We start from the raw sequence: 15,889 nt of genomic DNA on the forward strand, positions 1-15,889 counted from the left end.
ATTAGTGTTCTGGAAACTCACCATGTTACCTTGGAGATATTACTAATGTATCATGTATAGCTTGTCAACAAGTTGGATATGTGGAGCACAAATAACTTAACTATGGCTGTTTGTTCAGACCAAATGGAGCTAAAGCTGTTTTTCACAATTTGGAGAGGAGAGGAGAGGACAGGACAGGAGAGGAGAGGACAGGACAGGAGAGGAGAGGACAGGAGAGGAGAGGAGAGGATTATTATTATCATGGATCATGCATACAATTAAGCTGTTATTGATGTATGTATATCATTACCTGATTATTATCAGATGTGTTTACATAAAGAAGTAGGCCATAACTGCAGCTATGACTATTTCTTTAAAGGTAAGCTCCCCCAAAAGCCATGGTATAGTTTGCACACTGCCTTTGTTTATTTGTTATTTTGAGAGGTTGGGATGGGGTGGGAGGGATATATAGTAGCTATTAGCCTATGAAGTTGTTGTTTATCCACTGTTTTCTTTTTTTTTGTTTTCTGAGAACTAGCTACTGTACAGGGGTCACAAATGAACAAATAAAGGACAAGAGAGGATCGTTCTTGGCCAGGCTGTACACAGTAGTTTGTCTTTGTTACTGTAACTCCTTGGTCATGAGTCATACAGTACAATAGGGCTATTCTCTACTGTTGCGACATACTAAGTACCCCCCTATAGTGCACTCATCTAATGTAATCTACTGTAACTTGGACATGTGGCATTTTGTGATTGAGAGAAAACAGACTGCTTGTTGCTTCTGTGCAAGAGGAAATAAATCCAGGACTTTGACATATAGAGGTTGAAGTGTTGGAAGGTAAGTGGAGCATTGCGGCCGTCTGGATCCAACATCCACTCGTTTTTGAGAGCGTGGGCTGCTGACTGTTGTTTGGTCCTCCATCATCCTGACTGATGAGTGGGTGGAGTCAAGTTGATAGATAGAGGAACAGGTGAAGTAGGGACAGCTGGAGCAAAGTACAGGAGGACAATAATGAGAAGTTCATCAGAGCAGATACAGAAAACATTCCTCAATAAGGTTATCGGCCTCTAGTTGATGCTGAGTTGCACGCAGACTGTGTTTATATTTGGTAGTGTCTGTAATGGTAGTGAGGAGTTTGCAGCTGTCAGGGCTGCAGATGAATCCTTTTTCTTCTTGTGTCAAGTACATCATTCTGCACAGTGAAGGTTCAACATCCAGGCAAAATACATTGTTGAGCAGAAGATGGCATTTTATGTTCCACTGATCATTTTTCTTATGAAAAATTGATTAAAGCATTAAAATGTGATGGGTCCCTCCCTCAGGTCCAGCTGGTGCAGACAGTGGTGGATGGCGTCAACTACCTAATTGAGTGTGAGAAGAGACTGGAGAAAGGCCAGGACATCAAGGTGCCCCCACCCATGAAGTCGTTCAAGTAGACACTAATGCCTGACCGCACTCCACAAACTTCTGGGCACACACACATGCACCAACACACTCTCTTTACCCATAGATATTATACATATCTATGTCATTGCTTCATTTAGTACTGCTACCTATCTAATCGCCTGTCTCTGCCCTCCACCTCTCTATAATAAACTAAATATACTATACACAGCTATCTGGCTAAACCAACCCAGAGTCCCAGAATACTGCATTGGCCACACTGTTTTTATCTTTAAACTCAAATTCAAACCTAGCTCTAATATTGCAGCAAAGATTAATGAAGGATGCACAAACTGTAGGCTGTTGTAATAGCACAAGGATGGCCGGCAGTTTGCCCATCTCTGCATGGCCAACCAGTATCTATGGCTCTGCTCCCAAAGCACTCCTCAGCCCACCAGACCTGGCTTTACCCTGCCTCTGTCCCTTCCTGAAGCATGTCCTATACTCAGCCTGTCTCTTCCCCCTTCATTCCTGTGTGTTGTTTGGTCATTCTTACTATATGGTGCTTGTATAGTAGTCCATCCATGTGTGCTATACTTTCCATCGTGGCTTGTGTGTATGTGGTTTATTTCACCATTTTGAGTGGATTTGAATGTAGATTAACAGCACTAGAGACTCATGTTCTCCAAAGGACTTGTATGTTTGATGACACACTGATGTCAAAATGTAACGTTATAACACACACTGGCCAGGCTGGGTTCTGTACTGTAAGCCACTGAAGCAATATCATCCCAGCTCATCACTGAATGTCACACTATACTGTCTTTTATTAAAGAAATCATCTATTTAACAGTAGCTGCTCTCTCTGTCTCTCTTTTGTCGATAGTGTTGCTTTTTTTAGCTTCTACATGAACGGGACTTAATTGTTTGGTAACCAAGAGGATTTTGCCGGAGCATGAAAGCTCAAGCTTTATGTAACCATGGAAACCAAGCTCAAGGAACGTGATTGCGATCAGCGTAGTTGCATAGTGTCACGTAACAATATTCAGTCAGAAGCATAACAAAACTGTATTATCCCTAAAAAGCCGGTACTCGGTGTTCTTGTTTTCACACAGAGCCAAGATGATAAATCTGGAGGATATCAGACTCTCTTCACTTTTTGAGGAAATTATTAAATAATTAAAATAATTGTTTGCTGCAGCCCTAATATGTATATATTTGGGAAGTATGTTTAGATAAACTAACGCATTGTTAGTTTTGGTCTTTTCATCGGATGTTTTGACAATAACAAAAACTGGAATATACAAAAATATATAATATTGCCAGGCTTATACTTTAAGCTCCATGATGAATTACTATTGCTGTGAACACATGTAGTATGGTGCAAACACACAGTGTACTACCAGAAATAAAATATGCTAAATTAATTCTCTACTGCCTTATCTGCAATTGAGAGTGAATACATATGTGTTTGTCTTTTATTAAAAAGCAACTGCAAAGACGGCAGCGTTTTCTCTGCAGTGCAGGAAGTATGTAACAAGTGCTTTGTCCCATTGTGTCTCTAGTGAAAAAACAGTCTAACAGTTTTTCCAGTGTTTTGGTCTGGACGCTGACGGGACAACAAGGCGTTCAGTGTTCTGACAAGAAGCAGCTGAGATGCAGCTGAGACGTGAAGTGTTGGTGTTGTGAGGCATGAGGAATCTGCTTCTGTCTCTCTGAGGATTCGGAGGAAGGTTCCTCTTCCTCCCTCCCTCCTCTATCCCTCACAGCTTTCGGAGCATGGCACAAGCATAATGCCGCAGAACTCTCGTCTTCTCTCCTCCTCCTTGTTCCAGATATGGCTGAGGAGCAAGCTGGTTGCCATGGCAACCACTTCACAGAAGCAATGGGGACTCAGATTGGGAAGGAAAGGCCTTTGTGGGTAACAGAAAACAAATCTCTACAGTGCAGAAGAGTGCTGCAGAGCGCACAGCCAAACACACACAGGATAAAATGGTGGTTGAATTGGGATGAAAATAATGTAACAGGCTGTGTTTAGTGGGATAGAATGTTCACTAAATGATGAGGTAAATGTTTTAGCCCACAGTATTCAGTGTAATGTGTTTAGGTGATATGCTGATATGCCAGTAGGTGTCCGATCAACGACCTTGAAAGTTATAATTTCGTCAGTGCTGTGTAGTACACCTCATTGACCCACACAGCTTTCTGAACACCACTCCCTAGACTCACACTTTGATGCTGTCAGTCTGCCCTCCTCTAACCTCATTTGGTCGTTCAATTATTTCCATCTAATTCTGTTATTCCCATCTCAACTGTAAGTTTACAGTAAATGGTTGCTGGGCTAGAAGAAAGGCAGCTGTGCTTTAAAGGATTAGCACAGCACACCAGACCAGCTGTGGAGCTGCAAGTCTAAGGCCGCAGAAATGAGGGAAGAAACTGGTCTGTTTAGGAATCAAGGTTTATCAGAATTAAGAGAACGGTACTTTCCACACTGACACACATGGTTTTAGGTGTGTATAGTGGAGCTTTATTTGAACTGTAAGTCATGAAAGTCCATCAGTGCATACATAATCATGTCAACTTTTCACCCGGGCAATAAGTACACTTGAATGGTGAATGCACAATGAAGTATAAAAACTCCATAGCACTATATGGTTAAATATCACATGAATATATTTTTTTATGTGGATGTGAATACTTTTAATCTCTTTCTTTCTCTTCATTTTAGTCATCCATTTCTTTCGCAACTAGTCTGTAACTGTCTTCAAATATGGCAAAAGTAAGTACGTTTCAAGTAATATGGCTCCTTGACAGAGTGAACTACTACTTTGTTGGGGTAACTAGTAACTTTCCTACAACATAGACGGATATATTGGCTTTTTCAAGCATTAGCCTTGTTACTCTTGGTTTTTCACTGGGCATCAGTGTAACATGTACAGGTATGGATAGTCATTGAGAATGTCTTAAAAATATATAATATAAACGAATACTTAAAAAGTAGAGGATTCAAAAGTCTTTGAGGAAGTAAAACTTACTGGTGTTTTGACTGTAGTGTGCTTTCATGTACACTGATGGAATACTTATCTTTAAATAATCAGACTGTGGACAGAGTTTTGTAAACCAGTGATTGAGGAAGACTCAATCAGTTGTCAGAAAGCTCCCTCTGCTGACATGTTAATATAACTGCAGCTTTATAAAGAAGAGAAATGTTCATCACATACTGTATAAGACTGTGTTAATGAATATAATGCATATTTTGTTGTCAGACAAATATCCATCGACCTGAAGAAATTTTAACTTTTATACAGTGGTGGAATGTAACTAAATACACTTACTCTAGTACTGTACTTAAATACCGTTTTGAGGTACTTACTTGATTATTTATGACACTTTATAATTCTTAATACACTACATTTATTTGACAACATTAGTTAGTTACTTTGCAGATTCAGATTATTAATATAAAATAAATTATGATGTATTATTACAGATTATATATATGCTTACACATATATAATGTTTCAATAATTACTAGGAACCATTACCTTACCATGGTGAACAGGCTTGGGTGCTTCTATGAACCTGAAAGCTGCGTTGTCTGGAGCAATGTGCTCCTGGTAGGGTCTCCCAAGACAAAGTGGTCTCAGGTGAGTGGCCAGTCTAAGAATGGTTCACAGAGGACCCCATAAAAGAACGTGGAAGATGTAGAGAGACCCGGCCTGGAGGAAGCCCGGGACCCCCGTCTGGAGCCAGGCCTGGAAGGGGGGCCCGAAAGAGAGCGCCTGGTATAGTGTGAAAGAGTGACGTGGACACATCTTCATCCCACGGGCCCACCACTCACCACAGGACTGCAGCCTCAGCTGTGAGCAAGGCAAAACAGCGGGTGTGGGAGGAGTTCGAAGAAGTCATGGAGAAGGACTTTCAGATGGCACCCAGGCACTTCTGGAAAACCGTCCGACACCTCAGGAGGGGGAAGCGGGGAACCATTCAAGCTGTGTACAGCGGGGATGGGACACTGCTGACCTCAACTGAGGAGGTAATTGGGCGGTGGAAGGAACACTTTGGGGAACTCCTGAACCTGACTAGTCCAACAATCTCTGTGATAGAGGCAGGGCTGGATGATGATGGGGGATCTACATCAAGAGATCATATCTCAACCGGGATCTCCCAGTCAGAGTTAGCCGATGTGGCCAGGGAAAGGGAAGTTTGGGGTCCTCTGCTGGACCTGCTACCCCTGCAACCCGAACCCGGATAAGCGGATGAAGATGATGAGGATGATGAGGATGATAATTATAATCCAGTGATATAAAATACATTACTCTGAAATGGCCCTTTTCTGGATAATGACTATTGTTACTTAATTACTTATACATAATAAGTGTGCATCATTTCATGCCAATACATACCTTTACTCCAGTAAGGTTTTACACTGCAGTATTGCTACTCTTACTTAAGTAAAAGATCTGAGTACTTCTTCACTACTACTTTTATTTAATCAGGTCGTCTGGTTGATATTGAGATCTCTTTCTCAAAGGGGGCCCTGAGAAACAGGACACATTCATAGTCTGACAACCACACAACCAGCATACAAGACAACACAAATAAGACCAGCCAACCACAACTGAGTATCATGAGATGCTCTTGACCAGCATTATACTATTATATACTATTATAATATTATATTATATGTATTGCACACATTTTAATTTGTATTGTATATAATTTCATTCTGGCTGTGGATCTTCACCTGAATTTTAGATAGAAAAAATAGAAAAGTCTAAAAATATAGTGGGATTAAAAGGAATTTAAGAAAGCTGTTGCCTACAGAGTTGTCTCATAATCACAGCCAGATTAGCCTGCTGAACCTGTCGAGCCCCCTGGGGGCTTTTTCCACAACAGGTTTGTGGCACAGTGACTGTAAAAACCTGCAGATCAACATGGTGATCAGTGTGTTTGTCAGAACGTATCAGCTCAGAAGTGGTACTGTCAGTCTCCCAAAAAGTAAGATCTCAAAATATAATCGAGTTGTGGCTTCCAAGGTATAATACCAACTAGATCTGCAACGATTAGCCTCAATCCATCAATTGCTTGACAGAAAAATAATCAGCAACTGTTTTGATAATCGATTATCTGTGAAAAATTCCAGACATTTTCTAGTTTCAAATTCTCAGCTTTTCCTTCTCTTAACATTACAGTAAACTGAAGATCTCTGTGACTTTGGCTGTTGGTCGGACAACACAGGACATTTGATAAAATCACCTTGGGCTCTAAGAATCTGTTTTCTGATGCTTTATAGATCAAATGATTAATCAATTAATTTGTAAAAGAATTAACAGATTTATCAATTGTGAACTGATTATACCAACATGAGTAATCATTCAATGTTCTGTGGTTCCAGGAATTGAAATAAATAAACATTGCACACTGAATAAAGTAGCATCCACAATTTTAAAAGGTCAAATTATGGTTTACAGCATGATGTTACCTGGTCACCATCAAGGACCACAAAGGGAAAAAGTCCTAAACAAAACAAATAATAGTCAAAAACACCAGATGCTCTTGAATGACCAGTGTTATACTTTTATATATATTCCTATTCAACATATCATTTATTGCACACATTTTAAATTGTATATTCCCCCCAAATTTCATCCTGACTGTGACCTGATCTTCACCTGATTTTCTTACCAAGACCAAGATTATTTAAAATTATTTCAAAAAGTAACTTTAACTACATTTAGTGAGATTACAAGAAAAAAAAAGAAGAAAAAAAAGAAAACATGTTCAGCCACATAGTTGTGTCATATCACAGGCAGATTATCCTGTTGGACCTGTGGACCCCGGGGCAAAGGCTCCCCTCCATCCTCCCTGATTATAATTTTTATGTAACATTTTATAATTTCTGTTTTGTTTGACTTGGAGTGATTAAATTGATATTTAAATTGATGGTTTGTTGGAAGGACGATCATCCCTGATATTTACTAGATTTCTTTGGTAACTAGTGACAAAGAAGTTGGTGTTAACTTTTGTACTTGTGCACTTTTTATTAGTGGATTTTTTTGTTTTGTTTTTGTTTTGTTGTACTTGTTTGTATCGTTATTGATTGGTGTGTAAAAGCCATAGTGTTCCTTGGGGACATTAAAAGGTTTGCTCTTACTCTAGTGTTTTTGTTTCATCACTGCAGCGTTAATGTTGGTGTGGTAGAAATCCACGAGCCGGGCACTTGTATGTACATGTCATATTGAATAACACAACTCGCTGTAATCGACACATTTAGAGTTGTTTGCAGATCATTAAAAAAAATGTAAAAAAAAACAGGACTTCAAGCAGCGAACTATTACCATAATCACTTCCGCGTGTGATAGAGGACTTTTGATTTTGTCGAGTTGTTATTGGTTCAGAGAGGCCGAGGGGTTGTTTGCCTGCTTCTCATTGGCTGACCGAGGCAAAGTGACGCGTTGCTTCGACCAATGGGAGGCTGCCACACTGTGGTTAGCAGAAGTCCCGCCTCCTGCCTCCCTTTCTCTTTCTCTATCAGCAGTCTGCACCGGGCCCGTCCGGAGCTTTCAGCTGGCTTTCACATCACCGAGGAGCCGAAGAGGGAGCTGCCGCGGACACAACCTGCAACTCAACCTTGTTGTTTGAACAAGAAGTGAAGAAGTGTTGAGACCGAGCGCAGTGAAATGTGGAGGCTGATCTTTCTGGCCGCTCTCGCTGGGTTTTCCCGGGCCAGTGATGTGCTTGATTACACGGATGATGATTTCGAAAGCAAAATCGGAGACCACGGACTCGCTCTGGTGGAGTTTTTCGCCCCTTGGTGAGTGTTTTAATGTTGTACTGTAAAATGCAGTTTGTATCTGAGCAATTAAAGCTGTTAAAGGAGATAACGATAGCCTAACTGCTCCGCGCTGTAACGTTACAGCTAGCTGACGTTCAGCTGCAGGACTCTGTGGAAAACACTGTGAATTATCTCCGTGGGGGGGGTTTAAAGTATTTCCCTGCTGGTATAAGTTGCAGATTGTATCTCTGTGTGCTTCTAACACGAGCAGAGCTGGTAGTTAGTGAACGTAGTGGCAGACTGACTGTGGTTTAACGCTAACACACGGTAGCATGTTAGCTCGAAGCGGAAAGCTGTAGACCAACTAACTTTACTCGTAGGTTGTTTTTAATGGAGCGGGGATTCAAACACTGCTGGAGCAAACATTACACCGTGAGAATGAAATAAAGTGTGTTTAGTCTGATCTTTGTAGCTGCTTTGAGCCATTTTCAATGGAAACTGTGTGCGAATGAGGCTATGAGGAAGTTAGGGGTGTGTCCTCTCGCTGTTGTAACGTTCTGATTGGCCAGGGAAGTTTTGGTGTCCACCTCTGATTGGTTCAGAGGAAGTATGACGTGGTTCTACTGTGCCAAACTTGAATAAAGCAAGTTAATCAGAAGTAGTGTTAAAAGGTTAATGTTAAAACATTATATAACGTTTGGGTCTGTCGTTTAGGAGCAAAACCACCAAATATTCACTGGTTCTAATTTATAGACTGTGAATATTTGCTGCTTTTCTTAGTTGTCTATGATGATAGACTACATATCTTTGGGCTTTAGACTATTTCACAGACCAAATAAGCAATATGAATAAGCCAGGTTGGGTTTTGGGAAATTGTATGTACATTTTTATTATTTGCTGCTGACATTTTCTGGACTAAACAATTAAAATGACCAACAGAGTACTCAATAATTAAAGCAATAGTTGGTTACATCCCTAATACTTTTCATTAACTCAGTCAGTGAATCGTATTTGGTATTTTACAAATCCTATTGAATTACCTCAGATGTATCACATTCCACTTGGTGAAATCACTACATCTCCTTCGGGATCTTTGCCAAGTTGAAACCTGACTACAGCTGACTTGTAACTTATTCTCCTCTCTGACTCATCTCCTCTGTCCATTAGGTGTGGCCATTGTAAACGACTAGCACCTGAGTACGAGGCAGCCGCCACACGGCTGAAAGGCACCGTCTCTCTGGTCAAGGTATTGCATAATACAGCTCACTTAACGTTGTCCGCTTTAGCGTGGCCTTCTGGCCTTCAAAGTGACCGGTTTTCTTTCCACTTAGGTTGACTGCACATCCAACAGCAACACATGCAGCAAATACGGTGTCAGTGGCTACCCAACCCTGAAGATCTTCAGGGATGGAGAGGAAACTGGCCCCTATGATGGTCCCAGGACTGCAGGTATTTGCTTATGATGTAATTTATTTAAAATGCACAAATACTCCCTATATTGCTTATTTATGTCAACCCATGGTCATCTATATGTTCACTGCCTCTTTCCATCTTTTCTTCCCTCTGTGATTTTCCTTTGCCTTGTCTTGCTCTCTGTAGATGGGATTGTTAGTTTCCTTAAGAAGCAGGCTGGCCCAGCTTCTGTGGAGCTCAAGACAGACGCAGACTTTCAGAAGTACATTACAGACCAAGATGCAAGTGTTGTTGGTGAGTTACGGTTTGACGTTCAGTCACTTCTCTAGCAGTCAGTTTCTGTCCCCTCAACAGTAATATGAATAAGCATGTTAATCCCAGTTTGGGTAAATTTTGACTTGCATACTAACTTTGAGTACAGAATTTTTCTGGCAAAGTTGGTGACATTTAACAGTGAGTAGTAAACAGTACAGTAAACAGTGAGACCATGTTTATTTCTTATCTGAACATGATTCTTCTTCCCTTCTCAGGGTTCTTTGCGGATGACAAGAGCACAGCACAGACAGAGTTCCTGAAAGCAGCCAGCGCCTTGAGGGACAACTACCGCTTTGCCCACACCAACTCTGAGGCTCTCCTCCAGAGCCACGGCATTGACGGAGAGTAAGTAACTCTTTCTGCCTTTGGCCTAGTCATCAGTCCATGTGAGCAGAATCTGCAAATAGTTGCCAACATGTCAAAATAACTTGATTCCTCACACATTTGATATCACCAGTGTAGCTGCCGGTTGTGCAGCAAGTCTACAGTGACGTTTCCTGTGTTGGTTTACAGGGGTGTCATCCTGTTCCGCCCACCACGACTCAGCAACAAGTTCGAAGACAGCTCTGTGGCATACAGCGAGGACAAATATACCAGCAACAAAATCAAGAGGTTCATCCAGGACAACATGTGAGTGCCATCTCAATCCATGCCCCATCTTCTATTTTCATCTAATTCCATTGACAGAAGTTGGTCTCGTTGGCAGTGGTAAGACCTGCATAGCAACAGTATATATTTGCATACATGGCCCAGTGCCAACAGGACCTTGTGTAGTAGGTGAGGTGTCCGCTCTGCAAACAAAGCCACCTTTCACTGAAATCTGGGTTACTGCTTAAATATATCAGGAAGATCTGTACATTTACTGTAGGCTGTTTTTGGTACTTGTGATCAGCATATACAAGACTTCATAATCTGGTATCAGAACATTTTAGTTAATGAGATGGCTTGCCTATATGTTGACTTAAAGTTTAAAAAACACTTGTTTTTTAGTGAGAACCGTAGGAGTGTGAAACCACTAGCATGCTAGTTCCTTTGTTGTTGTTTTGTCCCCCCCCCCCAATTTGCTTTCATGCTGTGCTAAAGGGGCCCCTTTAGATGGCACAAAAAAAGCGGTTATGGTGATAAGCATTTGGTTGATTTTAAAGGCAGATATGAAACTTAGTTTTAAATGAAGCAAAAATCATTACAGTAGTTGCACACATGTCTTGTGGTTTACCAGTGTTTCCACTTCCATAGTTTGTGGATGAGTCTCCTGTATTCTTTTTCCTACTTTATGCGAGATACCCGTATATACTTGTTTTACTTAACTTTGCTACAGCCTCACCTCTTGTCTAAAGAGTAACTTCAAGACGTTGAAGTTTGCAGAACATCACAGTGCTTGGTGTATTTTTGAAAGAAGTGAACAGTGTTCAGCTCTAAACCTTTAAACAAACATTGTCTTGCATGTTACACTGCTGTTTATCCATAACTGGCTAAAACAAATATAGCTTGTTGGTTTAAATTTCTTTGTAAACTGATCAGTTGTTACTTTGTGTCTTCAACTCAGCTTTGGAATCTGCCCCCACATGACAGACGACAACAAAGACCAGCTGAAGGGGAAAGACCTGCTGGTGGCTTATTATGATGTTGATTATGACAAAAACCCCAAGGGCTCCAACTACTGGAGGAACAGGTATGCTACATTAAACTCTCCCCAGGTTTGTTCTTTCCTCAGCACAGTGCAGTCTTCTTGTGTCTTTTTTAAAAAGAATAAAAAATCCAAAACAATATTGAAATTAAGTCATTGCAAATGCTTAGCTGGCCTTTTTTGTGTTCTTATGTTTCATACTCTCTTCCATAGTTGGATTTAGCCAAACCTTCCACTCCCTACATACAGCCGTTGAGTTGATGTACCACTTACATTTTACAGGGTGATGAAGGTGGCCAAGAGCTTCCTGGATCAGGGAAAGAAGCTGAACTTCGCAGTGGCCAGCAAGAATATATTCAGCCACGACGTGTCTGAGTTTGGCATGGATGGCAGCTCAGGAGAACTGCCTCTGGTGACCATCCGCACCGCCAAGGGAGACAAATACGCCATGACTGAGGAGTTCTCGTAAGTCAAGTTGGTTCTCACATTTATTACGACACAGTCAACCCTGCACAGTAGTCAAATGGTAGCAGTCCGATCTGTTGAAGGAATGATTACTAAATAAACAGGTGAACAGAAATACAGTACACTTAAATATTCTGCATGTGTTTTCCCAAACCCTCAATTTCCTGACTGATTACTTGAACACTTTCTGTTGTTTTCCTAACAGTCGTGATGGAAAAGCTCTGGAACGTTTCCTGCAGGACTACTTTGATGGCAAGTTGAAGCGCTACCTCAAATCAGAGCCCATCCCAGAGAGCAACGATGGACCTGTCAAGGTGAGATGAAACCTCCAGGAAAATGATCCTAAAATGTGCTGTATAGTGATGTTTTATATTGTTTATTAAGTGTGGCCTCTTGGTTTTCCTAGAAAGTATTTTTCCATGTTGCTCCCACATTCATACTTCATGTGTAATATTTACACTCTTGTTGTGTAAAGGAGTAAGAAAATACACACAAATGATTGATCTTCAGTACAGTCAGATCACACCCTAAGGTGTACTATGGGGTTATATCTCCTGTTTTGTAAGGGTTGGATTCCCATCTTTCTGTCTCTCCAGCCAGTTAGCGTACTCAAAGTGGAATGATTGTTTAATAAAACTCGGTAGAACTTTAAATACTATAAAACTTTAGTCAAACAAAAACTAGCTCATAGTACTTAGAATAAACTAGAATTAACAAGGGGTCATACAAATATAGCATGAACAGTTACGGTGCATTTTAATAATGCAGGTTCTGTACTGTGATTATAAGCTAGTAAACGAGTTGTAAATATAAAACAGGCATTTAAAAGCAATGTATATAGTTACTGGTTGGTTCAACAACTATGATGAAACATTAAAGCATTTAGCAACATAATGCTGCTTTCACATTTTTGCAGTTTTGATTATTGGCCAGTATCCAATGATACAATGACAGCCTACAAAACTCGTGCTTTTCATAACCCTACAGCCACATCGCTCATGTCTTTAAATACTGTCTTTTAAAAAGAGCTACTCATCAATCCATAATGATGAACTTGTGATGTCTGTCGTTTGTATTCAGGTTGTGGTGGCCGAGAACTTCGACTCCATCGTCAACGACGACAGCAAAGACGTGCTGATCGAGTTCTACGCTCCCTGGTGCGGACACTGCAAGAACCTGGAGCCCAAATTCAACGAGCTGGGAGAGAAGGTGAGGGAACAGACGCCTAACAATGTCCTCGGGATAAATATTGTTAGATTTTATCCTGCTGCTGTTTCAATATTTACCACACTAAGATAATACTCTAAGGGTCACGTTTTAATGACCTTAACCAAAGAATGGCTTAATGCGAAGTGTTTACTTCAACATTTACACAAACAAACTATGAGAGACCAGATTAAAGGTCCGGTGTGTAGGATTTAGTGGCTTCTAGTGGCGTAGTTGATCGCAACTACCTCGCCTCACCCTCCCCTTCAAAGTGTATGCCTTCTGAGGATTGTGATTTGTAACTTTGGGCTACATTATAAGAATTTGACGTGACTTAAAAGAAACCGTTTTAGGTTTAAAAGTGAAGGGAGCCTTGTGTTGACGGCGGTCTTCTGATTTCAGTTCTGTACTTAATAATTCATTTTAAAAAACATTTTGTAATTAATAGAAACTACAAACGCATTAAGTAAATATTATTAAGTACTGGTTGAAGGACCAGACAACACTTACAGACTGTCTAGAAGAAGATTTTGTGAACTAGCTTGCAGATGGTTAACAGTCTCTCTCCTCTGCTCTTCAAGCTCGGCAGTGATCCCAACGTTGTCATTGCCAAGATGGACGCCACAGCCAACGATGTGCCATCTCCATATGAAGTCAGCGGGTGAGTCATGAGTCGCTTCAATGTAATATTCAGCCTTCCCTTAAGCTAGGGAAAGCCTTAAAGGTTTGCTTCAGGTAATGCTTTGATAGTTTGGAATAATTCACTCCACAGAGATTCAAACTCTCCACAGAGATGCTTCCTAATAATGGCTGTCAAATGTCACCAAAAAACCTAAACTGTCCTGTGATTTGCTCATTTACTTTTCATTTAGGTTTTTTTAGAGAGTTGTTCTGGATAAAACAGCAACAAAAATCAGGCTCAAAAATCCTGTGTCTGTCTGGCTGTACAGTAGATTTTTGTGGGTGTGTGAGCTCTGGATAAGTTAGTTTTGACATCTCGGTCAGTGTAATTACAGATTTTAAATACAAATGTTGCTGTCTGACACACTCATCATATGAATTCTCATCACTCTCCTTAACCTTTTGCTTTTCCAGTTTCCCCACATTGTACTTTGCCCCAGCTGGACGTAAGATGAGCCCAAAGAAATACGAGGTGAGTAGCTGCATGAGCGAACGTTAAAACAAAGTAAAAATCATGTTTGCTTGAACTCCGCTAACTGTCCCGTCTCACCGTTAATGCTCCAGGGAGGTCGCGAGGTGAGCGACTTCCTCTCCTACCTGAAGAGAGAGGCCACCAATCCTCTGGTGATGCAGGAGGAGTCCAAGAAGAAGAAGAAGAAGAAGGACGACGACGACAAGATAGAGCTATAAAAGCTCCAAACAGGAACTCAACACCCCCCCCAACAACAGGAGGAGGACGATTGGGGAAATCATGCAAAGAAAGAACTAAATTATATTCCACTGTCTTAGTGAACTACCGAATGCTCTGAAGCCAAGTCGAAAAGATGCGGCGCTCCCTTTAGGTCCTCCACTGCTCTGGGAAAACTGTGGAAGGTGGTGGCCTGGGCCTGTCCGCTTGTTTAAAAACAAAAACAAATTTTTAGGGAAGAGGGGACAGCTTTTGAAAATTGAGATTTTATTTCCCCTGGTCTGTCTACCACACCTCAGACTGATGCACTTTGGTTTGACACCAGTCTCCAGTCAGCAGTCATATTGGTTTTTGTTGTTGTCGTCGTCACAGGGGATAATGGTAATGGTGAATTCCTTTTTTTCTTTTCTTTTGTTCTTTTTGGGGTTTTTTTTGTTTTTGTAACACGTTTTTGTTTTTGTACATTTGGAAGGATTGTGAAATAAAAAGGCCCACAAAACCAAAACCAACTGTATGATCTCATTCATGAATGTAAATGTTTAATCATATCGCCCTGACGGGTAAAGGCTTTCTTTTACTTCTCAATACTGTATTACGTAGTTGCATTCAGTGATCGAGAGACATATAGGACTGCAATTAAATATTTTTTTTCAATTATTAATGTAATTGTAATGAATCCATCGGTTGTTTGGTCTATATAATGTCAGAATGGTAAATATACATAAGTTCCAAGGTCTTCAAATATTTTATTGTTGTTGTTCAACCAAGAGGCCAAAACTTAAAGATATTCTACTTATAATGAGAAAAGTAGAAAATCCTAATCGTTTTTTTCCTCAATAAATAAACTGAATTATTCAGTGACTGAATGTTTTTGTCAACCAAAATCTTTAGCACTTGTTATATAAATTGTATCGTGTGGGTGTAAAATCTGGATTGAACTGACGGGTGTGAGAATTACAATGTGGGACCATGAGTCTCCCATCATTACACCACTGTAGAAAATAATGCAACAGAACTGCTTTTCTACAGTATTAAATACATTAAGGTATTTCTGTACGGGATCATAAATCGCAGATTAATTAGACCAACATGTAATGCTCAACACTTCAGTACATTTAGTTTCATTAAACGTATGGCTTTTTATCAGTTAATTAGCATTTCATGTAATCCTGTAAGTCACAAGGTTTGTTTCAATTTTAGAGAATTGTGGGTTTTCAGTGATACAACAGGGGAAAGGTGCAGCTGAGTTTCTGTGAATTGGACTACAAACTACATTTATATTGCTGTGTTTATTAAGGGGCTGATTTAATGGCTTTGGTTCACTATAAACATACTGTGTGTGTGTGTGTG

General features: G+C 40.5%; 2 protein-coding genes across 2 annotated transcripts in view; both read left to right on the forward strand.

Annotated features, from left to right (window-relative positions):
- Nucleotides 1-2,221, forward strand: part of ckmt1 (creatine kinase, mitochondrial 1) — a 13,572-nt gene extending 11,351 nt beyond the window's left edge. The window contains exon 9 of the mRNA XM_035665794.1: nucleotides 1,306-2,221. Within this exon, the coding sequence (XP_035521687.1) occupies nucleotides 1,306-1,419 (114 nt within the window). The 3' untranslated portion in view covers nucleotides 1,420-2,221. The remainder of the gene's footprint in view (nucleotides 1-1,305) is intronic.
- A 5,654-nt stretch (nucleotides 2,222-7,875) lies between these two features.
- Nucleotides 7,876-15,048, forward strand: pdia3 (protein disulfide isomerase family A, member 3). Its single transcript, XM_035665184.1, has 13 exons — nucleotides 7,876-8,183; nucleotides 9,312-9,390; nucleotides 9,476-9,593; nucleotides 9,744-9,851; nucleotides 10,088-10,217; nucleotides 10,386-10,502; nucleotides 11,419-11,544; nucleotides 11,782-11,964; nucleotides 12,170-12,278; nucleotides 13,045-13,173; nucleotides 13,752-13,831; nucleotides 14,266-14,323; nucleotides 14,416-15,048. Exons 1-13 carry the CDS (start codon nucleotides 8,050-8,052, stop codon nucleotides 14,539-14,541), a joined length of 1,497 nt encoding a protein of 498 aa, XP_035521077.1. The 5' UTR covers nucleotides 7,876-8,049; the 3' UTR covers nucleotides 14,542-15,048.
- Nucleotides 15,049-15,889: the final 841 nt, after the last annotated feature.

This window comes from Morone saxatilis, unplaced genomic scaffold, assembly GCF_004916995.1.
Source record: "Morone saxatilis isolate NCDOM2014 unplaced genomic scaffold, NCSU_SB_2.0 Contig2, whole genome shotgun sequence".
NCBI lineage: Eukaryota > Metazoa > Chordata > Actinopteri > Moronidae > Morone > Morone saxatilis.